General features: G+C 38.2%; 1 protein-coding gene across 9 annotated transcripts in view; it reads right to left on the bottom strand.

The window, feature by feature from the left end:
• Positions 1-16,205, bottom strand: part of USP16 (ubiquitin specific peptidase 16) — a 30,310-nt gene that overhangs the window by 13,690 nt on the left and 415 nt on the right. For 2 of the 9 annotated variants that reach the window (XM_067739279.1, XM_067739286.1), the window contains exons 1-9: positions 13,228-13,342; positions 9,554-9,655; positions 7,720-7,898; positions 4,481-4,584; positions 3,613-3,716; positions 2,533-2,720; positions 1,873-1,968; positions 1,158-1,288; positions 760-847 (exon numbers count right to left, since the gene is read on the bottom strand). In XM_067739279.1, the coding sequence (XP_067595380.1) occupies positions 760-847; positions 1,158-1,288; positions 1,873-1,968; positions 2,533-2,720; positions 3,613-3,716; positions 4,481-4,584; positions 7,720-7,898; positions 9,554-9,614 (951 nt within the window). In that variant the 5' untranslated portion in view covers positions 9,615-9,655; positions 13,228-13,342. Of the gene's footprint in view, positions 1-759; positions 848-1,157; positions 1,289-1,872; positions 1,969-2,532; positions 2,721-3,612; positions 3,717-4,480; positions 4,585-7,719; positions 7,899-9,056; positions 9,110-9,553; positions 9,656-13,227; positions 13,343-16,205 lie in introns of those variants that run through there. The other 7 variants (XM_067739284.1, XM_067739281.1, XM_067739282.1 and 4 more) reach the window with 7 other exon arrangements.

Below are 16,205 nucleotides of genomic sequence, written 5' to 3'. Positions count from 1 at the left end.
CCACTGAAATACCATGTCCTAGAAGCAGAGTGGATAATGAGAGCTACAGGGACAAACTCCAGTGCTCAAAGTCTAGCTCCATCACTACTGGATGACCCTGAACCAGGCACTGAACTTCTCTATACTCTAGTTTCATAATCTATGAAGTGAGAAAATGACTCACAGAATGGTTGTGAGGACCTGAGTAAGGTAATGCTTACAAAATACTGAGAACAGTGCTTGACAAAAAATAAGAGCAACATAAATATTAGTTGTTATCACTGTGTTATTACTATTATTAATTATATCCACATCCCCCCAAATTACTTTATATCCTGGTAATTAACAAAAAAATTAAAATACAAATGTTCCCTGATTCTTACAAAATAAAAATACTTCTTAGATTCAAAAAGCAGTGTTAAATCACACTCAGAATGAAGAGTAAGGGTGCGCTGCAACTGGGAATCGTTTGGGGGACACACATTTTCCAGTACCTTATAGCTCTCCTGGTATAGGCTAGTACAATAGAACCCTTAAAGAACAATAACGCTGTAAACATCAAGCAAAGTAGAGCATTATGAAAAGGAGACTCATTTCTAATTCCCTTCATTCATTCTAATAATTAAAATATACTGGTTGAAAAGGCTGGTGAAGAAAAAAAAAATTTTTAATATAATGGCCTCAACTAGTTTTCACTGCTCTAATAACTCTTAAGACATCAAATGACAAAGAAGTTAATGAAGATCAGATTATAAAATACACTGGTCAAAATATGCTAACTTGATGTTCTTCTGCTCTCATTCCATCCAATAAATAGCGAAGCAGCTCCTGGCTGTCTTGCTGCTGATAGCCTTTAAATCGCACTGCTCTACAGAAAAAAGAAAAAGAAAGAAAAAAGAAAAACAACGGTGAGTCTACTAAAAGGAAACTATTTTTTTATAAAATCTCAGGATCATATCCCAAATCTTGGAGTGTTCACTAGTTTCTCAAAAGTTTGTTTAGTCCAACAACATCCTTAGTAGATTTAATTTTCATACAAAGTACGTATTTTTTAATCCAAATGAAATAAACCATGCTTTAATATATCTACTGAATTAACTCTAAAGCTAATAATTTTTTCATATTATTTCCCAGCATCCTACTGATGCACTGAAAGCACAATCAAAACAGATACTCACTTTTTACAGACCTGAGAAAAGAGTTCTCTAGGTGTCACGATTCCCTTTTTGGTCTCTTGCATCTCATTAAGAAACTGGCTCATGGCTAAAGTAAGAGGGCCTGGAGGCTCAAGGTTTATTTCTAAGGGTTCCTGAATATGGGAATAAAAATTACTTTTTTCAGTCAAATTTTGGAATCATTTATTTTATCAAAATGTAACTAGTCAAACTTTATTCCTATGTTCCTGACAGAGCTGTCCCAATTAAATTCTCAAAATGTACATCAAAAGATGGAGAAGGCTTCTGGTCATAGACTTTGATAAAGAATTCAGTTCTACTGTTTTAGATTATCAGGAACTTACTACCTAGGAACTGAAAGAGCCAAAGCAAAATGTAAATAATAAAAATGGATAACGTAAAATTCATTTGGCTCTATAGCATTTAAGTCACCTGAAAAGATGTCAAAAATAAGAATGCATGCCTAGGGCTTCACAAACATCAACAGCATTCCCAAGAAAGAAGCCAAACACTCAGCACAGCAGTACATGGCATACATAGAGCAAATAAATGTAAAGGTCCCTTATAAATTTCCAATAGCCTGAAAATCCTTAACTTGGTAGCTTAAAACCAAATAAACAAAAGAGGTGAAAATGAGCATCAATTCTTAAAAATAATTTAAAATGCTGCTATTCAGAGAGGAAAAGTACTGAATAAAAGAAAATTTTAAAGTACGTACTGTTAATGCCAAATCAGGTGGTTCAATTTTTACAATTGTTCCAGACATTTTTACTTCTTTTAGTAGTTCTCTAAGCACGGGTGTTTGTGACAAATTCTGGAATGTAGTATGGAAAAGAAAGGGAAAATTATTTAAAGGCAAACCAATTCATTCAAATGTTTTTTAAGTGCCTATTCTACCAAAACAGAAAATCATTATCAACACTGCAATTTTTATTGCGACTGTCAAACAAAAAGTAACTTCATGCTCTTCCCCCCACTCTAATTGGTTCATAAATACTTCAGTTCTGAGCTGCTTCATCACCTCAGAAGGTCATTCTCCCAACCACCCAATATGAAGTAGCTACCCTACCACCACCACTACTTACCACTACGTGCAACTAGGCGTTTGTTTCTGTACTTGGTTCTCCTGTTTCCCCCACCCAAGTGAAAGTTCTTTGAGGGCAAGGGCCATGTTTGTTTTGAGCCCTATTGCACCCCAGTGCTTAGCACAGTGTTTTACTGTCATGCAAAGTAAACATTCCCTTGAGTTTTTTTTTGAAAACATAGAAATAAACTACTTACAAGGGAAAAGCTCAAGCCTACAAGTAGCAAATAAGCAAAAACACCCTATGAGGAAAACACTAGATTTCCTTAAAGGGGGAAAAATTAATATTGGCACCTGCATAACTGCATTGAAGAAACATGTATTTCCCAAATTACTGAGTCCTTTCACAGTTATTTGGGAAGTAGAATTCATGGAAGGATTTTCTTTAGCCACGTTTTCCTTTTTTTCTCTCTCTTGTTCATTTTTACTCTCCTTTTCTAGTTTTTTATTTTCAAGTTCAATATTACCACTATCTTTTGCTGCTTTAAAAAAAAAAGAAGAAGAAAAGACTTATTAGCAAAATGTATAACACAGCCATACCAAATGCAAAGTTATACTGGGGACCAGAATTTGTGAATTTTACCTAATAACATGATTTGCCACCTGTTTGATTTTAAATGTTTTCTTACAAATATAAGTAAATTACCATCAAGAGAGAAAAACCAATAAACAAAAAATATTCAGAACTGATGTAAGCATTACTTTGACAAATGAAACCAAACAGTATATGCTTCAATATAAATCCCTTTTTAATGCACAAATGTTTTCTACAAATGAGCATATATTACCCTGTGAAATCAGAGTATAAAGCAATCAAATAAAGAATGTGGACATGAAATAAATTTTTAAATGAAGTCTGAGGGTCAAAAACCAATCCTGAAGTTAGGAACAAACAATTCTGGCTCCATAAAAGATACCACTCTGACAGTAAAAATGTAAACAAGCTTTTAAAGCAAATGATGAAAGCCAACCCAATTAATTTAATTATGTATGAAAAAAACCTGAGAAGTATCTGGCCTTTTGAAGGAGTTACAGGCACTTTACGTTCACATCATCCAAACAAATGTAACAAAATAAATTCATTATAAGGCAGGTCTCCCTTAAGCCCCTGTGCCAGGGTATGGGAATAGGGTGTTACTGCCCATTACTTAGTCCAGACTCTACATCACATTTGACTATTGTTTCTCAGATTCCCTTCTAACTCCTTATAATTATCTATATTCTCACTGTTTTACATTCTTAACCAAAAATAGTTTGAAATCAATCATAATTAATGTTATTCAGCTATATGTAATGCTATGGTATGTTAAACTAAATATCAGCAGATTATATAAATCAACATTACAGTATATATTAAGAAACAAATGATTTTACCTGATTTTGGAGCTGTAATACCGGCTTGTTTTCTAACATAATCAACCACCTGACCCAATCGGTTTGAATTACAATACTGGACCTCATCATCACATAGGTAACACCTGTGTCCCAAAAGATCCCAGAGAAGAAAAGTAACAAACTGACAACCACAGAAGGGCACTAATTTTAATTCATGGAACCCAAAGTGTGTAACCCTCAAATTATTCTACTAAAGAAACTGAAAATTCTGTTTTGAAGGAGACTATACATATTAACTCTGGTTTACTGTTAAATAAGGTTAGCCTGAATTATAGCTACATATAAATACTGTGAAAATACTCCAAATATTTTACTGAAATGGCTATTTATAACATTAAAGTGAAAGTTTTTTCTAATATTTCAAATCACAGACCTACATCATCAAAATTAACAAATTTTACAACTGACAAATGTTCAGTGAACACTGCTATGTAAATGGTTTTTAAAGATGTAAAATTTTATTTTAATGAGGTTAAAAGAAATACCAGCCTGACATTTTCATGCAAATTCATTGCCAAAATTTACTATATTCTCAGTTTATCTGGAATTTGTTCTTAGTGTCCCAATTTTTAAACTAAAAACAATCTACCATACACTTTGTAATATCACAAGAAAGAAAAACAAGTGTGAAAATTCCTATGTCTTTTCCATGCTATAATTTTTGTGTTTGTACAATACTAAGCAAAAGCTTCTCATAACATCACATTCTCTAGCCTTCTGAAAGTGATGGTATTTAAACAAATACTACAAAAATTTTAACCTTCTTGCTCTTTAAACATTTCAAACACCTCCATTCTCCAACATTTCAAATGATTTCCAGCAAATGGGCACAGGAGTTGAAACTCACCATACACTCCAGTTGTCCAAACTAAGAACCAGACAATGAGGTTCAGATCTCGGAGTCATATAGTGCTTCAAGGCATGCTGCTCCTGAGAATTTCTGCCGCAGCCCTAGAGAATCATAATCATAAACCTCAAAGCCACAAAAATTCACCAGGAGAGAATTCATAATCTACAATGAATAAGGAAGTGGGTCAAGAAATTCTGCCATTCTTATAATATTGAAAATAAAACTTTAGACTGTAGAGAGTCCAGATTTTGTTAAAACTTAAATATGAATAGGCAGCTGAGGACATTTAAGGAAGAAGGTATTTATAAACCCAAGCACTAGAAGGACTCTTCCACTCCAACTTGTCATTTCCAGTCCCAACTAAACCATGCTAATGTAGTCATTCACTAGTTCTAGTTTAGACTCCTTAACATCTTCCTAAGTATTTTCCTAACTTCAACCTTTCTTCATATACATATTTTTTTAGTTTAATATTCCTAAAACAAAGCTCTGTTCATATACTCAATTCAAAAGTGATGAATTGCTCTTAAACTCCTACTCACCAAACCTGATACCCTCTGATCCCAATCCACCTTTTCAGGATTATCCCCCATAATCTCCTATTTGAATATCATCTACCAGCTAAAACCACAGCCCTTCCACAATACAATTTTGTTCACATTATTCCATTTGCCTTGAAATTCTTTACTGTTACTGCCACTGATCAAATCCCACCCAGTCTTCAGGATCTTGCTCAAAGGTCACTTCCTCTCAGAAGCCTGTGCTTATCCTTCAAGATAAGAAAACACTATATTCTTCCTCTAAACACACTCCTACAAAACATGGTATAAATTCCTGGTGGCATTCCTTATTTTCTACCTTATATTAAAGTTGTTAATGTTGATATCCTTCCTCCCTTGGAGTGTAAATCCTGAAGGCATGAAAAACAGAATTAACCTATTACCAAGAACCTAGCAAAGTGAAGGAGGTCAATAAGCATTAATTGAACAAGTAAATGGGAGATTTTCACCTACATCTGCATAGACATATTCATAAAAGAACACGACCATATTGTGTGTCTCCAGGTGATTAAATCACAGCTAAGAAATACATCTTCACTGTGTATCTATCTGAACCAGGCTTCCAACTCTCTTGGATAGCACTACAATAAGTGGTCCTGTTTCTATTGTAGCTACTAAAAATATCCTTCAGAGGGGAAATATTTATCAATGGCTTCTAATCCTTCAACTATGATATCAAACCTACTGACTCAATTTATCCTGCTCAACATTTAAATCTAAAATAAACTAACATTTGATATTAATTTTGAAAATTTTAACACCATTTGAGATTATCTGAAACTTAAACATGACATGAGTTATCATAAGACAACAGGTGAGAATCCCTTGCTAACAGTGCAAAAGATAACTCTACTGGGATAAAAGTTAACAGTTAATACTGACATTGTCTTACCCTTAGGAATTAAAAAGATAGCAAAATAGATAAAATTTATAATAAGAAATGTATTGTGGAAAATTTGAAGTAGTAAAATATATTCACCCTCATCATATGTATCTAACAGGTTAAATGAAAACTTTTCAAATATAAATAAACAATAAATATGTTCTTTACTAGCATATAAAATTTTTTTAACTGTCTGACCACAATAAGGTACCACCTATTAGAATGTTTAAAATAAAAAACTGTGACAATACTAAATGCTGACAAGGATGTGAGAAAGTGGATCACACATGCTACTGGTAGGGATATAAAATGGTACAGCCATTCTGGAAAAGTCTGGGAGTTTCTTAAAAACTAAACATTTAAGGGGATTTCCCTGGTGGTCCAGTGGTTGGGACTCTGCACTTCCACTGCGGGGGGTATGGGTTCAGTCCCTGGTCCGGGAACTAGGATCACATGCTACGTGGGGCAGCCAAAAAAACCCAAAAAACTAAACATTTAATTATCATATCACCCAGCAATTGCACTCTTGGACATTGTCCCCAGAGAAATGCAATCTTAAGTTCACGCAAAAACGTGTACACAAATGTTCATAGCAGCTTTATTCATAATCACCAGAAAAGTGAGATAAGCCCCAATGTCCTTCAACAGGTGAACAGTTAAGGTGTGGTACGCCCATACCATGTAATACCACTCAGCAATAAAAAAGAACTATTGATACACACAACTTGGGTAAACCCTCAGGTGATTAGGCTAAGTGAAAAAAGCCAATCCTAAAATGTTGTATATTACATGATTCCATTTATATAACATTTTTAAAATGACAAAATTTTAGAAACAGAGAACAGACTAGTGGTTGCGAGGGACTGGGGGGAGGGATGGCAGTAGAGAAGTGAGTATGATTTTAGAAACGCAACACGAGGTCCATGTAATGTTGGAACTATTCAATACCTTGACTGTGGTGGTGGATACACGAAACTACATAGGTGACAAACTGTACAGAACTTAATACACACATACTCACATGCACAACACACATATACCCACACAAACGAAGAGAAGTAAAACTGGGGAGACCTGATTAAGACTGATGGATTGCATCAATGTTAGTATCCTGGTTGTGATATTATACTATAGTTTTATAAAATGTTACCACTGCCCAGTAGTCCAGTTTCCTAACATATAAACTTACCACCACTAAGGCTGACTAAGAGGCTCTCCTGACCTCTAGTACCAAGGTAATACCTGTGAGCTGTTCTGCAACCCAGATACCACCCAACCCCAAGGTATTCATTCCCCCAGCAGCCAGAAATGTGGCCTGGTGACAGCTCACAGCTCAGTCCGTCGACCCCCAAGAATTATCCTCAGTGGAAGGAAGCCGCCTTGCCCAAGGTTAGTTCCCCTCCCCAAGGTCAGCCCATATCCAATGGCTGGTCTATGTACAAGTACAAAGGCCTGGCCTCTTGCCTCAATTCAGGACCTCTCTGAAGGCCAGAGTTCACTGTGGGATCAGCTGAGACCCCATAGCACTGCCTCTTTGCTCTCCCTCTGCCTAAACTTGCTTCCCTCACTGTTTTCCTTGGGTGGTACCTGAGAACACCCCCCAATAAACCACCTACACACAAATCTCACTCTCAGAATCTGTTCCCCAGGGAACATGACCTATGCCAGCTAGCATTCTGGTCACCCATACTGTACTTTTAGGTAATATCTTCTAAAAGAAGTTCATACTTATATAAATTTGTAAGTTCATACTTAAATAATAAAATTCCATATCAATCAAAACCTAAGCATACCTGATGGCCACATTTAAGACACAGCCAAACTGAAGAATTTTCTTCCGTTTCTTCTTCAGATTTATCTTTTACTTTATTGTCTGTCTTACAATCTTGGCAAATGTTCCATTCCACATTCACTAAAGCCTTTTTCAAATTACCTTGTTCCAATCCTTTTCTAATGTGTCTGCACATAGGTTCTATTAAAACAAATAATAAAGGAGTACGTGAGGTAAAATATGTCTTTCTTCAGTTAATCTCAAAACTTACACTTGATTTGAACTTCAAAAATGAATTTATAAACAAATTTTTAGATAACCTGAAAAGTTAAATTTTTGTTTGATATTTGATTATAAGACGATTACGTAAGAAAGGGATGTTATACAAATTTTGAAGTCCTTGGTATAACTACTGCCACCCCAAATCACTTCAATTTATTTATCACATCTATTATTCTCTTTATTTTAAAAGGTTTGTAGAGAAAGTCCCTCATTCAGTCAACAATACAACTACTGCACACCTGGCACTGTGACAGATGCCACGGAACCTAAAAAGTGACCAACTCACAGCTCTTTCTTTAAGCAGCACACATTCTGGCAGGAGAAGCAAATAAATAAATAAATGTACAAGAATCTCTGAAACATGCTATAGCAGCACGAGAAGGTTGATGTCAACGAAAGTTTCACAGGGGAGGTAATGTCTGTATAATCTTGGAAGATATTTACAGTAACAAAAACTCATATTAATTAAGCACTTAACTATGAGTGTGACACTGTGCTACATTATCTCATTTAATCCACACAACCACCCCAGAAGGAAGACTCTACTATCCCCAATGACTGATAAGAAACCTCAAAGTTAGTGCCCAAGGTCACATAACTACTTAACAGCTATGCCAGAATTTGGATTCAAGTCTTTCTTATTTCACGCTCATACTTTAAACTATGACCTCATGGAGTAAAGAACAATCTGAAAAGGCCACATCTCATGAACAAAGGGATGGCGGCGTAAAATGTAAAAGTGCATGCTGTCTCCTGAGAATGGCAGTCACGCATGTTTAAAAATGAGCAGCTGGACCTGAAACTGAAAACCCCCGCTGGGGCTAGATCACTAACAGGCTTCACAAGCCACTCTAAAGGGCTTCAGTTCTTTGAGGGCCCCTGGAGGTTTAGAAACTCATCAAGTGACACAATTAGCTTTATGTCCAATGAATGTGCACCAAGAGAATATAAATGCAAGTGAGATCATATGAAAAACTACTAAATCCCAGTAAGTCATCAAAAAAACACAGACTGGAAAAAGAAAATACTCTTTTTCAACTAGCAAATCAGGAAAAGATTTTTACAAATGATACTAACCTGTGTCAATAAAGGTTCAGAGAAATGGGCACTGTGTTACGCTGCAAGGGGGCCTGTAAATTAGTAAAACATTTCTGAAGGGCAATTTGGCAATAGATCCAAAAGAGCCTTGAACACGTTTACACCACTTAATTCAGCAATTCTAATTCTAGGATCTGTACCAAGAAGAAGATAACCAGATGTGCACAGTTTTAGCTACAAAAATGTTTACTATGACTCTATTCATAACACTGAAAAGTTAAAGATTTATCTACATTTGTAACAGTAGGGGATTACCTAAATAAATTATGAAATGTGCAACCATGGTCTTTTACATCAATAGAATAAACATCACGCCATTAAAAATGTTGTGCTATTAAATGACATGTCTATACAAAGATTAAGTTAAAATGCAAATTACAGAATAATGTACACTTTGATCCCATTTTTGCATATTAAAATAGATGTCCATTTAGGGATACAAACAGTACTTTAAAGATTTAGTTTGTGAAATATACCTAAAGATTCAGAAGAATCATCAATTGGAACAGTTTTTCCCTTTGTCCGTTTCTTTCCCATGTTGGCACTTTATGGATTACTTACTGACACAAAATAACAATCTAGAAAACAAGATAAAGTTAGCTTGACAAAAAAAAAGTATGTTTTACAGTTCTCTTGGAGACAGTAACATAACTAAACCACATAATTTTGTGTGTCTATTAAGTTACAAAAACCATTCACATGTATCATCCAGTTTTCAGTAAGAACCCTGAAGTAGGGTATTACCTCTGTTTTTCATAGCCTAGGAATCTGATTCTTAGTAAGGTTAAAAGGTTTTCAATAAATGTAAAGGTCAGGAGAGAACCTACACCTTCTTACACAGATCTTGAAAAGTCTCAGCCCCTTATATTATTAGGAATTCAACTTCTCACTAGATAAATGTGGAATGGTGGTGGCACTTTGAAACAAGATAATTTCTCGTCCTTCAAAGCCATCTTTCTTAGCTCCTGCAGGGAATGCAATTTGATTGATATTTCTCAAAGAAAATTAAAAATAATTCTGAAAACAATCTCCTAGAGGGAGTTAGAAAATTCACAAAATAATTCAAAGCCAAATATAAAAAGTGATACACGGTTCTGCATTTTTCCACACCAGGATTTCCTACGGATGTTAGCTGAAAATCGATTACATCTGCATTCTCAACCATTTACATTATATTCTTGACAAAATCAGTTTGGACTATTATGATAAATCTAGTTCATATCAAATCACCTCCTTAGTCAACAATTAAAAATTAGAAAACATGAAAAATACTGAAAGTACATACATGTCTACCTAATAGCGGTTTTGAAAAGTATATTTTACATACATTAGAATAACTTAGTGTCAAAATCACTTAACTGACTAAAATAATTATTTTACCTGGGATGCTTATTAAAATTCTGATTGCATAAATGGAAAGTAGGACCTGGGACATACGTTTTTAAAACACTTGCCAATTAATTGATACTTAGCTGTCATCGTGCTCTGGCTTAGAGTATTAGAAGTATTCCTCCTTTAGCTCTTAATGGGTTAGGGTAACTAAAGGTAATTCCAAAAGGTTTGTATGAAGAATGAGTGGCAAATTAAATAACTGTTAACCTTTTCAAAGATAATATAAAACGTAACAAAGTTTCATGTTTACAAAATAAATTAACTACTAACAAAAGAACACAACTATATGGGTATATATAAAATGAGCGTATATTTTATGTAATTTTCTCACCCCAAGATAATATTTAACATAATTTCTCTTATCTAGAATTGCAGATTTTAGGGGAAAAAAACAGCATCCAAGTTCTTGCCTCCAATCCAACTCCCTCTAATCTGTGCTGCATGCCAGTACCAGACATATCTTCCAATAATGCCATTTTCCTCATATCACCCTCTTTTTTTTTTTTTTTTTGCGGGGTACGCAGGCCTCTCACTGTTGTGGCCTCTCCCCTTGCGGAGCACAGGCTCCGGACGCGCAGGCTCAGTGGCCATGGCTCACGGTCCTAACCTCTCCGCGGCATGTGGGATCTTCCCAGACCGGGGCACGAACCTGTGTCCCTGTGTCCCATGCATCGGCAGGTGGACTCTCAACCACTTTGCCACCAGGGAAGCCCCATCATATCACCCTGTTGATTCAAAGTATTTAACAGTTTTTCAACCCACCCTCCTATGCTGTGCACTCATGGTCCCTTATAAATTGTTCCCACCGCTGTGGTAATCCTTACTCTCATTACTTCTCAACAAAGAACCACTAATGTTTGATCATATAGTGCTTCTGATCTTCAAAACCTTTTCATAAGTATTATCTCATTTGATTTTCACAAAACCCTTTAAATGGAGCATTTCGCTAAAGAAGGAAACTCAAGCAAAACGATGAAAGATCACAGGGTGGCAGAGATGGAACTAAAACTCCGATATTTTGGTTCCAACACAGAATCAAGCCAGTCTCTTCAGTATCCTTCACTCCAAAACACCCTGCCCCTACCTCTAAGCCTTTGATCTCCAGATAGTTCTCTCCATCTATCCAAATCTTCCCAATTTCTCCAAGATTTCCACTTCAATGGAGACTTAGGCAACCATTCTACTCTAAATGAACCACTCAACTCTACTTCCCCAGCTAGTGTGCACTATTCATCTTGTACCCTAATCAGATACATAAATGGGCTGCTTCTTAAATCTTTAACCTGGACATGTGTTATTTCCCTATCTGGAATCTAAAGTTCTAGAAGCAAGAAATGGTTTTCAGTGTTACTTCTGAATCGCCTATAGCATTTAGCATAGTGTTAGTACATAGTAGGTCAAGAAATACTTCTTGCATTGAAATAGAAAAAGATAATAGTACCTGAGGAATTAAGGATGATTATAAGGTGCAAAGGTAGGTACATAAGAATGAAGCACACAAGTTCCAGTGAAAAAGAGAAAGGTAAAGAATGAAGAAATCTGCAGTAATGAAGACAGCACTAGCAAATCTGGTTTGAGGACTGCAGTAGCCCAGACTCCAAAGTAAAACTTGAAAGACGAACTGTAATTGCTGCAGGCAGAGGACAGTAAGGGGGTTGCTTCAATGATGTGGAAAAGCTCCAATAAATTATTTTTAATTTATTTTATTTATTTTTATTTTTTGGCTGTGTTGGGTATTCATTGCTGTGTGCGGGCTTTCTCTAGTTGTGGCGAGCGGGGACTACTTTCCGTGTGGTGCGTGGGCTTCTCATTGCAGTGGCTTCTCTTGTTGCGGAGCACGGGCTCTAGGCGCGCGGGTTTCAGTAGTTATGGCACGTGGGCTCAGTAGTTGTGGCTCGCGGGCTCTAGAGCGCGGGCTCTAGAGCGCAGGCTCAGTAGCTGTGGTGCACCGGCTTAGTTGCTCCGCGGCATGTGGGATCTTCCCGGACCAGGGCTCGAACCCACGTCCCCTGCATTGGCAGGCGGATTCTTAACCACTGCGCCACCAGGGAAGCCCCTCCAATAAATTTTTGACAACTATAAAGGGCATCTAATGAGTCGTGAGAAGAGAGTACTGTGAGTACCATCAGCTATAATACATCAATAAATCTATACAATTTTTCAGACGAGTCTTCAGATGAGCGTTACTTTTTGCAGGACTCCACACAAAATTTAAATCAGAGCTGGTTTTGCCGGCTCTCATATTATCCAGTTCCCTTCCCTCTCCGCCCTCCCAGTCTTCCCTCGGTTCCATTAAAAATGCAAACGTCTGGAAAACTTTGCAAGACTAGAACACGGCTTTCAAGTTTTGCGTACATTTATCCTACCCTGGGAGCACTGAATTGGTTAGGTGACAGATGCTGCCTATCCTACTAACCACCACACGGACGCGGCAGCCAACTCAGCCCCAACCCATAAGGTGCCCCTAGCCGCGCGGCGCTCGCCACACCTCCCTTTCCCTTCCAACTGCTCCGCACCCACTGGGGAACCTCGGGCTCCACCGGGTCGAGGAGGGCGCCAGCACCAACAACTCATTGGTCAGCTCCTGGAACGGACAGGACATGAGGCCAATGAGAACGCGGTACCGGGCTGAGGCCAGGGAACGTGCATAAGGACGAGGGCCTTCAAGAGGAGAACGAAGTCGGGCAGGAAATTCGGACTCCCGGCGCGCAGGAAGTCGTGCGAGCGGTGACTGCGAGGCAGTGGGAGCAGAACTCACCCACGGCGACAGCGCCCATAACTGCATCCCTTAATGGGCCCTCGGGCTGGGCAGCCTGCTCCGTCTTCCTCCGGGTGACGAATTGAGAGCGACAGAGCGGAAGCCAGCGTGACCCCTAGAAAGCAACAACTTCCGTTACGCAGCATTATGGGAAGTGGCTTTGGCCCCAGGGTCCGGCGGCACTGACGACAGTTAATCAGCGCCTGCGCGGGGCTCACACCGGAAGTCTGAACGCGGCAGCCCCTGGAAGCTTGGCTGTCAATGAGTATTTCCCGCTCGCGTGTGACTCTGGGGTTATTGAAATACTTCTAAAGTATGGGTACCAGGTGGTGGTGGTCAGCCCTTTGGAGTCTCCTGGATAGATACCTTACTCAAACACATCGCATCTGAAGGCTGGCTAAGAGGGGACATTTAAAGTTCACGCTTTTTTCCCTAATTCTGTCCAGTCGACTTCTAAAGTTGAATATGTAAATAGTCTTGAACTAACCTTGCCGACACAGGGTAAAATTTACAAATATTTACTGTTTACTCGTTAGAAATAGGTAAGTGCCAAGCCCTCTGTAAAGTGAAATAAACATAGGCCTCATCGCCCTGGACTATAGTCTTATGCAGAAGACACAATAATTGCTAGGAAAAAAAGATGCAGGTGGCAATAGAAAAGCAGGCAAGGGATATAAACAGGTAATTCACAATAAAAGAGCATGATATGAAGAAATATTCATCCTTACTAGTAATCTGATAAAACTAGGTTAAAGTGGCATCCTGGGTACTTCCCTGGTGGCGCAGTGGCTAAGTATCCGCCTGCCAATACAGGGGACACGGGTTCGATCCCTGGTCTGGGAGGATCCCACATGCCGCGGAGCAACTAAGCCCATGAGCCACAACTACTAAGCCTGCGCTCTAGAACCTGTGAACCACAACTACTGAAGCCCGCGTACCTAGAGCCCGGGCTCCACAAGAGAAGCCACCGCAATGAGAAGCCCAAGCACTGAAACGAAAAGTAGCCCCTGCTCGTTGCAACTAGAGAAAGGCTGTGCGCAGCAAGAAGACCCAACATAGCCAAAATAAATAAGTAAATAAATAAATAAAAAGAAAGTGGCATCCTAATCTGTCCAATGGGCCAGAGTAACGGTGGTTAAATTTGGGGGGAAACTGGCTCTCCTGCTCTTTACTGCTATAAGTTTTCTTCATTCAGCACATAGGCTTTTTTTTTTTTTTCTATCCTAAAACAGGCTTAGGGCCATTGTACCACCTGCTTCCTCTTCCTAGAATGCTGTTCCCTTTTGATCTTATTCTAATTTTGTTCACACTTTAAAAGTCACTTCCTCACAAAGAAATTGGCTGCACAATCTAGGAAACATAGCTACCCGATCACTCACATCACCTTATTTTACTTCTCTACCCAGCAATTATCACTATCTGGTATTTTTCTTTCATAGTTACCTACATTACCTCCTCCCCCAGCCTATCCCCTTGCCTCCATAGATACACAGAAACAAGGAGATATAAGCTCTTTGAGAAATGGGACATCTTTGTCTTGTTCATAGCTGTATCTCTAATACCTGGAAGTGTTTGGAACACGGTGCTTAATAAATACTGAAGAAATATAGTCATGAGAAATGCTTGTACAAGAATGTTCATAGCAGCCTTATTCATAATAGTTTAAAAACTGCAAACAGCCCACATTTCCATCAAAAGAGGAATGGAAGAACTGGTATAGTCACAGTGGACTACAGCAGTCACTGTGGTATAGTCACAGTGGAATACAACTAAGCAAAAAAAAGAAATTACTGATACACACAAAAACATGGATGAATCTTTATACTGAAAGAAGCCTTACACAAATGTACCTACTGTATAATTCCATCCATATGAAGTTTTGGAACAGACAAAACTAATTGTGGTGGGAGAAAAAATCAGAGTAGTGGTTGCCTCTTGGGTTGGGTGGGGACTGACTGGGAAGGAGCATTTAGGAACTTTCTGGGGTGCTGGTAATGTTCTATATCTCAATAGGATTTGAGTTACAAAGGTGTTTGAGTTTGTCAAAACTCAGCAAATATACATTTAAGATGTTCATTTCATTTTTACTTCAAAAGAAAAAACTGATAGGGATAGAGTAGGATAATCAAATAGCTCAGAAATCCCATTAGGGGATTGCAGATAAAGAGGGAACTTTAGGGGGCTTTGGGAGACCACAGTAAGTTAATGATCACTCAAGAATGCAGGTTTGCCTAACCACAAAACCATACAACAGAAGTATGAGGCATGCCTCAAAACAATAAAACAATGGTAGCATGAGACTCACATCCTGCCCAGTGAGCTCAGTAAGTTAATGACTCCTAGGACATGCTCTCTGCACACATAAAAAACAATAATTTATGGAAAGGTGACACTTCAAAGTGAAAGACCCTCATTGTACTGAGACCTAAAATAATTTTCCATAGTGCCATAACAGTCCCGGCTTGACCATGTAGGGACAAGAAAAACTCCCCTGCCCAACCTGGAGGAGGAGCTGATGATGGAAACATGACATCTACTCAAGAATGAGGAAGAAGGTGGTCTTTTTCCCCTCCCCACTTTTCCTTTGATTATAAAAATGTAACCCACGAAGTACTCGGGGCAGCACAACGCTCGCCTGCCCGCCTATAAGCCTCACAAGCGTCCTATTCTAATAAGTCACTTCTTATCCATCACTTTGCCTCTGGCTGAATTCTTTCTGCCCTGAGACATAATGGAGCAGAGCTCCTGGGAGCGCCCCCCCCCCAAAAAAAAAGAAAACGCCACCTAGCAGTTTCAGTAGTACCTGACATCAATGGATATCAGTTTACAAACCTCATTTATGAGATTTCTACAATGAATATGTAACATAAAGGAAAAAGTGCATTGTGTATATTTAGTTCGTGAAGAAAAACATTTTTAATTACTCTCGTGTTGGAGTCGCGTTCAAACTGTCCTTTTATTAGCCGGGACAAGTTTCT

Source organism: Pseudorca crassidens, chromosome 5 (assembly GCF_039906515.1).
Source record: "Pseudorca crassidens isolate mPseCra1 chromosome 5, mPseCra1.hap1, whole genome shotgun sequence".
Lineage (NCBI taxonomy): Eukaryota > Metazoa > Chordata > Mammalia > Artiodactyla > Delphinidae > Pseudorca > Pseudorca crassidens.
Note: the sequence above shows the minus strand (reverse complement) of the source record. Positions and strands in the feature narration are given on the sequence as shown.